Source organism: Triticum urartu, chromosome 5 (assembly GCF_003073215.2).
Source record: "Triticum urartu cultivar G1812 chromosome 5, Tu2.1, whole genome shotgun sequence".
Classification (NCBI taxonomy): Eukaryota; Viridiplantae; Streptophyta; class Magnoliopsida; order Poales; family Poaceae; genus Triticum; species Triticum urartu.
In genome coordinates this window covers 19,743,466-19,754,688 of record NC_053026.1, presented here as the reverse complement: position 1 = coordinate 19,754,688, position 11,223 = coordinate 19,743,466, and the positions used below count along the sequence as shown (strand labels likewise).

At 46.7% G+C, this 11,223-nt stretch overlaps 1 protein-coding gene across 2 annotated transcripts; it reads left to right on the top strand.

The window, feature by feature from the left end:
- The first annotated feature begins 781 nt into the window (after positions 1 to 781).
- On the top strand, positions 782 to 10,571 carry LOC125507159 (disease resistance protein RPM1-like). 2 transcript variants are annotated; one of them, XM_048671831.1, is made up of 3 exons: positions 782 to 983; positions 1,850 to 4,674; positions 10,245 to 10,571. In XM_048671831.1, exon 2 carries the CDS (start codon positions 1,908 to 1,910, stop codon positions 4,650 to 4,652), a length of 2,745 nt encoding a protein of 914 aa, XP_048527788.1. In that variant the 5' UTR covers positions 782 to 983; positions 1,850 to 1,907; the 3' UTR covers positions 4,653 to 4,674; positions 10,245 to 10,571. The 2 variants fall into 2 exon arrangements, with proteins under 2 accessions (XP_048527788.1, XP_048527789.1); XM_048671832.1 differs by having other exon boundaries at positions 10,194 to 10,571.
- Positions 10,572 to 11,223: the final 652 nt, after the last annotated feature.

The window sequence follows — 11,223 nt, the reverse complement described above, 5'->3', positions numbered from 1 at the left end:
TTACATTTATTTTTTATGACAGATAGATTTAATTATTTATACCGCATAACAAGAGGTACTGACATATGACCCTTAAGACTGCTCACAGTGGGGAGTAACGTAGAGTAGTAACTTGCCGATGTTACTAGTCTATGTTACTACCTTCATAGTGGGTAGTAACATATAAGTGATATCATGAAAGAGTTCATTTATTAGGCTATAGACTCATTATGTATTGAAATGTGTGATGTTACAGTAACTAGCTAAGTTACCATAAACCCCTCTCTCCTCATTAATTAGCTGCCACATAAGCAATCTTGTATTGAAATATGTGATGTTACTAGTTAAGAGGGTGCTTGGATATGTTTTAGTCCCATGACTAAAAGTAGTGTGACTAAAACTTGTTAGCCCCACCCATGCTTGGATCCAAATACTAAAGAGACTAAAATCAAGTTATTGAGCATTTATTATTCTCCAAACGCTTCAATCCAGAACTCACATGTGTTAAAGGAGAGGCATTAAATGATGAGAGAGAGGGCTAATACATATTTTAGTAGGTTTCCTATGACTAAAAATTTTTAGCCTCAAGACTAGTCCTAGCCTCTCTTTAGTCAGGGGTGCTTGGAACTTTAGCCTCTAAAAGAGACTATTTTTAGTCAGACTAAAAATAGTAGTCTCTTGAATCCAAGCACCCTCTAAGTTACTCCCATTGTGACTAGTCTAAAAATGATCAACTGGTTCTCTTTTATTTTAATTTTGTCCTTCGTTGGGCCAAGCATTTAATATGTAAGCTTTTTGCGAATCCGAGGCGCCTGACCAGCTCGAGGCCCCAAGTACACTGTCCCAGTAGTAGTACTAGTACTGTGTGGTTCAAATGGACCAGTTCACCACACAAATGGATAGAAATGCAGAGCTCCACTGGTGCTCTAGATGTAGCTAGTTGCTGTCACAAGAAACATGAGGCAATGACGTGATCCATAGCTTGGGAGACCATCATTCCGCTGGTGAGATATTGTGTGCCTTCCCTTGTAGTATCTCTGTAATCGTCCTCTCAAGGATCTCTCTGAAATTTGCTTCCCAAATTTACATCCTAGCATTTCTTCTCTCGCTTGTTCATTGCCTATGAAGTCTGCATTTGTTTTAACTAAGCTGACTCCACTAGATCAGAAGTTTTCCCATCTTGGCCTACATATTTTACTCTCGGTTGACTCAGATCTAAGCTAAGGCTATTTCGGTCAGATCTAAGCTAAAGAGAGAACTGAAAACTCGAATAGATTTGCAAGGTCGAGGATCAGAAGGACACGGCTAGTACATTTCCTATCTTGTTTTGCTGGGCCAGACTCAGCCAATTTATGTGGTGCCAAATGATGTAGGGGACACCATCTTTCTGCAAGTTTTAACCCTCCATCTATTGCCTATTGGCATGGCCTGTAGATGCTAGATTGCTGAGGAACATAAGCTCCCAAAACAGAGTTGCAAGGTTATTTTTACTTGGAACGTTACTTCCAGATTTTCATTTAGACAAAGCTAACGAGGAAGAAAGACTTTGATAATGATGCAGATTGCTTGTACTATCTCCCCCCTTCTCTAATCATCATACCTTTGTGTTCAATGTACTTGGTAGTAGTATTTCACAACCTACATCTGTGTTCAGTGTATCTGAACTAAATGCAAACTTGACAATCCCATACGCTAATTCTGCATGCTATATACTCCCTCTGTAAACTAATATAAGAGTGTTTAGATTACTACTTTAGTGATCTAAACGCTCTTATATTAGTTTACGGAGGGAGTATGTGCCATTTACATTATCATCTTATATTAATCGTACTAGTTATATTTATCTAATGGTTCTTTTCCACAATGACAGGATTTGAAAGTGACATAGAAGAGCACTGCATTTAATATTAGGAAGAAACTTAGCAAAGATGGCCGAGGCTGTTGTTTATGTTGTGCTTGGGAAAATTGCTGCTAGTTTGGGGCGAGATGCTATAAATGCAATAGGAAAAGAAGCATCGGATTTACTTGAAGCTGAGAACAACATGAAGCAGCTTGAGATTGAATTTAGAGTTATGAAAGCTTTTCTAATCCAAGTAACAATGTGCTCATCACGTAATCTGGCTTTTGATGCGTGGCTTGATGAGGTAAAGAGGGTTTCACATGACGCTGAGGATGTAATTGACGGGTATGAATACCTGCTTGGACAATCAACTACACAAACACAAGGTTGTAGTTCACTGAAGAAACTATGGCGTCGTTCCAAACATGTTGGTGGTTGGCGAAGCATTACTGAACAGCTTAAGCAGATTGAGGTCCGCCTTTCGAAGCTCACAAGCATGAGAGATCGTTATGGCATCACAATCAGTGCAGAAGGAGAAGTTAGCCACACAAGCCAGAATGGTCAGCTGGAACATGCTCTGGACTCAACATGTATAAACATCGAGGATGAGGTGGTCGGGATTGAAAAAGAAACATCATGGCTTGTACAACAGTTGATACATGGGCAAGAAGAACAAACAATCGTCTCTGTCTGTGGTATGGGTGGTTTAGGCAAAACGACTCTTGTCCGTCAGGTCTATAAAAAGGATGAAATTAAGCAGAATTTTGACTGTTCTGCATGGATTTCAGTTTCTCAAAGTTACAACATTGAACATCTGTTGAGGGAACTATTAAAGCAGCTCCAGGAGAAGGAAAAGGACATCCCTCGTCACGTTGACACTAGGGATGCTGCAAGCTTGGTACAAACACTAACGGACTTCTTGCAGGACAAAAGGTATTTGATTGTCTTGGACGACATGTGGAGTCGAGATGCATGGGTATTATTGAATCATGCACTGGGTATAAGCAAAAACGGAAGCAGAATCATCATAACTACAAGAAATGAAGATGTTGCTTCATTGGCTGATGTTGAGCACGGCATTCAGCTTAAAACTCTTGGAAAGGAAGAAGCATGGGACCTCTTCTGTAGAAAAGCCTTTCCAAGATTAGAGGGGAAAACATGTCCCCAGAGTCTAATTTATTGGGCAGAAAAAATTGTGGACAAATGTGAAGGATTGCCACTAGCTATTGTTGCCATTGGAAGTTTGTTATCACACAAGAAGCTATATGAAAATGACTGGAAATCCTTCTATCATCAGCTAGATTGGCATATAGGTAACAATGCAGAGCTCAGCTCCGTGAGGAATGCCTTAGACCTTAGCATCAACCATTTACCAGGAAATCTGAAGAACTGCTTTCTATACTGTGGTATATTTCCTGAAGACTATGAGATTCGAAGAGCTGAGCTTATTCGGTTATGGATAGCTGAAGGCTTCATAGAAGAAAGGGGGGCAAGCATAACTATGGAGGAAGTGGGGAATGAGTATCTCAATGAAATTGCTCAACGTTCGCTTCTTCAAGTGGTTCGGAGGGATGTTGATGGCATGGCCGAGACATTGCAAATGCATGACCTTGTAAGAGATATAGTTGTAAGCAAGTGCGCAAGTGGGAAATTTTCTCTTCTTCTGGATAACTCTCGTGATGCAATGCACAGTAGAGAAGCACGACGTGTTTCAGTACTGAAAGCTGACAGCATTGAAGATACTCTTGATGGTGGAGAAAAGATACGATCCTTCATTTTGTTCGATCCTAGAGTATCATCCGCCTGGGTAGAAACTGCTACTGGAAATTTCAAATTGCTAAGAGTCTTGTCCTTAGAATCTGCAGAGATAACGAAGCTCCCTGATGTTGTGACCACCCTATTCAATTTGCGCTACCTTGATTTGTCTTACACAAATCTTAAAGTGGTTCCCAAAGCTTTGTGTAAGTTGACGAAACTACAGATGCTAAATCTTTCAGGAACTGATGTAGTGGAACTGCCGCTCCAAATAAAAGAGTTGGCTAAGCTCCGAGTTTTGCTAACTAAGGTCAACCATGATTACGATGCAAGAATATTTGATTGCTTTCAAGGTGCTAAAGTACATTCCGGAATTTGTCTTCTAAAGGATATGCAAGAACTGGGATATATAGAAGCAAACAAAGATCTAGTCGTCAGTCTTTGCAACATGACTTTGCTCCGAATATTTAAAATAACGAAAGTCAAGCGTGAGCACATCAAGGAATTATGGACCTCCATCACAAGATTGGCGCACCTTTCTCATCTTCTTATAATCTCATATGCGAAGGAAGAAGTTCTTGATCTGGAAAACTTAGATCCTTTGCCAAATCTGGAATGGTTTTACCTGAAAGGCAAGTTGCACGGAGGTGTTATCCCAACAATATTCAGCGGTTTCAGAAAACTCAGAGACCTACGCATGGGGTGGTCCAGGTTGCAAGCAGATCCAATTCCTTCATTTGCACACTTATCGCATCTGGTTGAACTTCACCTTTACAGAGTCTATGAGGGGCAGATCATGACTTTTAGGGCAGGTTGGTTTCCAAAGCTTGAGAAATTGTACTTAGCTGACATGGAGCAGCTCAGTTGCATGGAAGTGGAGGCTGGGACCATGCCGATCCTGAATTATATGGAGCTCATTGGTCTGAGAAGTATGCTCGTTGTTCCAGCAGGATTCCAAAATTTAACCTCACTGCAACAGATAGTCCTCATGGACATGCCAGTAGAATTTATGACTATGGTACGAGAACAAGACTGTGCCAAGCATATACACCTGATACTTCATCGTCTTCGCCAATGATGCAGGCGCCTCTAGTAACAATGTAAGTTTCTATTTATTTATTTACGGTTTCACCAAAATTTTCTTCTGCTGTGAAACATTTTGTCACTTTAATTTTGTGTGGACCACATGAATATGAATCATAACCAATCACCGTGAGGAACTCACAAAATTGTGCTTTACTAATTTAATAAGAACATAAATGATACTAGTTCATATCAGTTGAGCAGATTAGTTACTGTTAGATGTGTATAGCCCTTTTTCAGTTTATCCCCATTGTATAAGGGGTCTCTTGCACTTTACCACTTATGTAGATGTATTGGCCTCTGGCCCTCCTGAGAATTCAGTTGCCATTCATCCAACATGGTATCAGATGCCAGGCTAGCCCCTCTCTCTCGCACGATGCAACTCCGTGCGCCTCGTTCCTAGCCTGCTCGTCTCCGGCCGCCGCTCCGTCCGGCCGCTGCCAGGTCCAATTCGTCCATCCCGGCTCTCCTCGCCGCAGATCTGGACGCCCCGGCCCTCCTCGCTGCGGCTCCGGTCCTTCTCGCCTGCTCCGCTGCCCGCCTCGAGCCCTCCTCGCTCGGCTCTGCTGCTTCCGCTGCCGCCGCAGCGGCTTTCCTCCGCGCCAGCTTCCCACGGCGGCCTCCCGCGTTCCCGCCTCCCGCTACGCGCCAGCCTCCCGCGCCAGCCTCCCGTGGCGGCTTCCCTTCGTGCCAACCTCCCGCGCTCGGCCCCTTCGCGTTCCCGCGGGCCTCAGCTCCGTCCAGCCCGCTCGTCTCCTCGCGTCAACGCGAGGCGCTCCTCTCCTCGCTCCTGAGCGGAGCCCTCTCGCTCCGCACCCAGTCCGGTCCGGCTCCCTCGCTCCTGACTCAGTCCGGGATCGATCCCCCGATCCAGATCTGTTGACTCCAAAAAAAAGACAGCGACATATCTCAGTATGTCATCTTCGGCTATGTGGCTGTTCCTTGCTGCTCGGTGATCTTTGATGGCACCAACTATGCTGAGTTTGTGGGCTTCCTGCGTATCCATATGCGCGGTCTTCTGCTGTGGGGCGTGCTCTCTGGCGAGGTCGCTTGTCTGCCCTGTCCCGTTGCTCCGGTGGCTCCTATTCCGCCGGTTCCGCCGGTGTTTGCTGCTGATGCTTCTCAGGCTGACCGTGATGCAGCCAAGGCCCTTGATGATGCTGCAGTTGATGCTTATGATCAACATGTATCTGCATATTCTGATGCTCTTTCTTTCTATCGGGATGATCTGTCTGCTTACACTCAGTGGTGCAATGATGATGCTCGAGCTGCTGCCGTTCTCACTGCGAGTGTCCTTCCTCAGTTTGCTTCAGAGTTCATGGGCCTCGGTACTGTTGCAGCGATGTGGTCCTATCTCTATCAGCGCTATCAGCCCTCTGGCGATGCCCTATACCTCTCTGTGGTGCGTCGGGAGCATGCTCTCCAGCAGGGTGATTCGTCTGTGGATGAGTTCTACTCACAGTGTTCTGCCATCTGGCGTCAGCTTGACTCACTGAGGACAGTTGTTTGTGGAACCTGCCGCTGCTGTCAGACTACGCGGTCTGACTTGGAGTTTCAGCGGGTCCATGAGTTTTTATCTCGTCTCCGCTCTGAGTTTGAGCCCAGACGTGCTCACTTGCTTGCTCGTGGTCGTGTTCCTGTCTCGGAGATGCTTGCCGAGCTTCGTGCTGAGGAGACCCGCCTTCGCTCTGCTGGTTTGCTGGTGGTCCCATCTGTATTGGCTGCTCGGGCTCCAGTGTCGTCCGCTCGGCTCACTGCTCCACCGCTCCTACCCATGCCTTCAGGGGGTGGGTCGCCCTGCTTATGCTGAGAAGGCCCGGTCGTGACGTGACACCTTCTGTGGCTATTGCTCTCGGCCAGGACATCCCGAGTCTGATTGTCGTGAGAAGAAGCGAGACCAGAGGCGCTCCTCTTCCAGTGGGACTCCTGGATCTTCCTCAACTCCGTCACTAACCGACCAGGACATTGTGAGGCTCAAGCGTCTCTTGGCTTCCTCGGGCTCTTCGTCGACTGGTTCCGTTGCTGCTGTAACTGCATCCACCTCTCCATCACCGCAGGCATCTACTCAGTCAGGTACATCTTCGTGGGTTCTGGATTCTGGATTCTAGAGCCTCCTTTCATATGTCTTCTAATTCTTCTGTGCTGTCTTCCCTTCGACCTCTTGATTCGCCTGTTAATGTTCTTACTGCCGATGGCACACCTCTTCCTGTTACTAGTCGTGGTCTTCTTTCCACTCCATCTTTTTCTGTTCCTAGTGTTTCACATGTCCCTCGCCTTACCATGAATCTTTTTTCTGCTGCCCACCTTACTGATTCTGGTTGTCGTGTCATTCTTGATACCGACTCTTGCTCCATTCAGGATCGACGCACCAAGACTTTGGTTGGTGCTGGCCCCCGGCGCTGTGAGTCCGAGGGCCTTTGGGAGGTTGACTGGCTTTGTGTTCATTCCGCTGCCACTACTTCTGCCAGCTCCCATGCTTTTGCTGCCTCTTCGTCTGCGTCCTTCCAGCAGTGGCATCATCGCCTTGGTCACATCTGTGGCTCTTGCTTGTCTTCTTTAGTTCGTCAGGGCCTCTTAGGGTCTGTATCTGGAGATGTCTCCTTATATTGTAATGGTTGCAGACTTGGCAAACAGACTCAGTTACCTTACCCTACTAGTGAGTCTGTATCTCAGCGTCCTTTTGATTTAGTTCATTATGATGTCTGGGATCCTGGTCCCTTTGATTCGAAGGGTGGTCATCGCTACTATGTTTTGTTTATTGATGATTTCTCTCGCTACACTTGGCTCTACTTCATGAAATCTCGCAGCGAAGTTCTCCCTATATACAAACGTTTTGCTGCCATGGTTCGCACCCAGTTTGCCACGCCCATTCGTATTTTTCGTGCTGACTCCGCTGGAGAGTATATCTCTCAGATGTTGCAAGGTTTTCTCGCGGAACAGGGTAGTCTTGCCCAGTTCTCATGTCCTGGCGCTCATGCTCAAAATGACGTTTTCGAACGAAAGCATCGTCATTTGCTTGAGACGACTCGTGCGCTGATGATTGCTGCTTCCCTTCCATCCCATTTTTGGGCCGAGGCTGTTTCCGCATCCACCTATTTTATCAATATTCAGCCATCGACTGCTCTTCAAGGTGGTATTCCTCTGGAATGTCTCACTGGTCGCTCTCCTGACTACTCAGCTGTTCGTATGTTTGGCTGTGTGTGTGCTACGTTCTCCTTGTCCCCCGAGAACGCACCAAACTGACTGCTCAGTCGGTTGAGTGTGTTTTCCTTGGCTACAGTGATGAGCACAAGGGCTATCGATGTTGGGATCCAGTGGGTCGTCGCTTGCGCATCTCGCGTGATTGTGACATTTGATGAGTCTCGCTCTTACTACCCACGTCCTTCTTCCTCGCGTTTCTCTGTGGACGACCTATCTTTTCTTCTTCTTCCCAATACACCCTTCTATGTGCCTCATGTGTCACCTCCTCCTCTGGCACCTCTCATTCCTTCTCACTCACCACCGACACCATCCTCTCCATCCTCCTCCTCCACCTCTCCGCCATCATCTCCCGTCCGTCGCCCTCTCTCACCGTTTCCTCTTCACTATACTCGTCGCTCTTGCACTGCGGAGGTCTCCTCTGATGAGCCTTCCACCTCTGGTTCACCTCTCACGCCTCCCCCGATTCACAACCTCCGTGCTCGGCCTCGCCTCCCGCCTGATCTCTACTCCCCCGATCGGTATGGTCTCTCTGTTATTGTTGAGCCCACTTCCTATCAGACTGCCATCACTCAGACTGAATGGCAGCTTGCGATGGCCGAAGAGCTTGCTGCTCTGGAGCGCTCTAGCACCTGGGATATTGTTCCCCTTCCTTCCGGTGTCCGCCCCATCACCTGCAAGTGGGTCTACAAGATTAAGACTCGCTCCGATGGTTCCCTTGAGCGCTACAAAGCTCGCCTTGTGGCCCGCGGTTTTCAGCAGGAGCAGGGGCGCGATTATGATGAGACATTCGCTCCTGTGGCCCACATGACCACTGTCCGCACTCTTCTTGTTGTGGCCTCTGTTCGTCAATGGTCTATCTCTCAACTTGATGTTCAGAACGCTTTTCTCAATGGCGAGTTGCGTGAGGAGGTTTATATGCAGCCACCCCCGGGGTACTATGCTCCTGATGGTATGGTCTGTAGACTTCGCCGCTCCCTCTATGGTCTCAAACAGGCCCCTCGCGCCTAGTTTGAGCGCTTCGCCTCTGTGGTGACTGCCGCTGGGTTCTTGCCCAGTGATCATGATCCCGCGTTGTTTGTTCACACGTCTCCTCATGGTCGGACTCTTCTCCTTCTCTATGTTGATGACATGATCATCACTGGCGACGACTCTGAATACATTGCCTTTGTTAAGGCTCGCCTTCGCGACCAGTTTCTCATGACTGGTCTTGGTCCTCTTCGCTATTTTCTTGGGATTGAGATCTCCTCGACCTCTGATGGCTTCTACATCTCCCAAGAAAAATATATTCAGGGTCTTCTTGCTCGCGCTGCTCTTGGTGATGAGCGCACTGTTGTCACTCCTATGGAGTTCAACGTTCAGCTCCGTGCCTCTGATGGTGACCCTCTCCCTAATCCCACTCGCTATCGTCACCTTGTTGGCAGTCTTGTCTATCCTGCTGTTACGCGTCCTGACATCTCCTATCATGTCCACATTCTGAGTCAGTTCGTTTCAGCCCCCACCTCTGTCCACTATGGTCATCTCCTCCGTGTTCTACGATATCTTTGTGGCACGATCTCTCAGCGCCTTTTCTTTCCTCGCTCCAGCTCTCTTGAGCTCTAGGCCTACTCTGATGCTACCTGGGCTAGTGATCCCTCTGATCGACACTCACTGTCTGCTTATTGTGTCTTTCTTGGTGGCTCTCTTATTGCCTGGAAGACCAAGAAACAGACTGCAGTTTCTCGCTCGAGTGCAGAGGCTGAGTTGCGAGCCATGGCTATGCTGACGGCTGAGGTGATCTGGTTACGGTGGCTACTTGAGGATTTTGGTGTGTCTGCTGCTACCTCGACTCCCTTATTGTCAGACAGTACTGGTGCTATCAGTATTGCGCGTGACCCGGTGAAGCATGAGCTCACCAAGCACATCGGTGTGGATGCCCACTTTGTGCGTGCTGCTGTGCAGGATCAGACTCTCGCTCTTCACTATGTGCCCTCTGAGTTACAGTTGGCAGATTTCTTCACGAAGGCACAGACTTGAGCGCAGCATAGTTTTCTTCTCTCCAAACTCAGTGTTGTTGATCCATCATGAGTTTGATGGGGGTGTTAGATGTGTATAGCCCTTTTTCGGTTTATCCCTATTGTACAAGGGGTCTCTTGCACTTTACCATTTATGTACATGTATTGGCCTCTGGCCCTCCTGAGAATTCAGTTGCCATTCATCCAACAGTTACCTCTAATCATTTAGAGGAAATTTGTTATTGTATCCATGACTTATCATATATACTTTTTCTGAACATACAAATTATTGATCTCTCATACTATGATTCTTTTCTCAATTCCTTCATCCGTTCATCATTTAGGGACCCCCATGCAACATAATGAGAATAAAGAAGAATTGCTTTCCCTTGCAGATTCCATTGAGATGAAGAAGCTGTTCTGTGCTTGTGTAATTTGCTGGTGCATGTTCACCAAGACTTCCCTCGCTGTATGTCATCTATATATTGAAATTTCTCAGTGTATTGTATTTGAAGTCCGGATTGACCACTAGGTATGCTTCAGATTTGGAACTGTAATAACAGGGTAGTGGCACGCTTCAGGTTTTTTGTCCCGTAGTTTGTATACGACAAGGTACAAACAGTGGGTTTTCCTGAAATGCGTCAAACCCGTCAGTAGTACTATGTAAGAAAAACTATTGTGCTTTTATCTATGATTCAGCCCTTTGATCAGTTTGATTTACATACCTTCGATGCCTCTATTATCCATTTTGGAGTCTCCCAATTTTCTGAAGTGGAGTACCTATCTTCTCTTATTTCTATCTTTTTCACTTTGAAGAACCTACATTTTGACGGGCCGATCCTTGGAACTTGTGATGTATGTATTGTATATGGATTCGTTCGCTCAGATGCTTGGAACTGAATCGTGTGCCTTCTGCGGCCATGTTGCCAGGACACATGATATAGTCCGGTCCGGTGTTGTGCGTTGAACCTGAGGATGAACTTCACTTCTAGAGAGCGCTCAACTGCATCTTTATAGAATTTATTGTATTTTTGGCCGTCCATAGCTCAGAAAGGATCACTGAAACTGTTTTTACGTGTTTCAGATGCGTATTAATTGGAAAGACTCTGCTCTGTGCAACATTTTTAGCAACTCAGACAGTAATAGCGCAAAACATGGTTCTGCATGACAAAGTTCCTTCTGATGAACAAATGCTTGAAAGACATTGGCTTGCATATTCACTTTGGCGCAGATGAGGATTAGGTGATATGTACTTCGGTCCGTATTAGGTGGGTGGCACTCTTAACCTCAAAAACAAGGGCCTACCTGAACTACCTAAATGCGAACGAAACCTCACATGCATGCCACCAAAGTTCCCCATGATAATTTACTAGG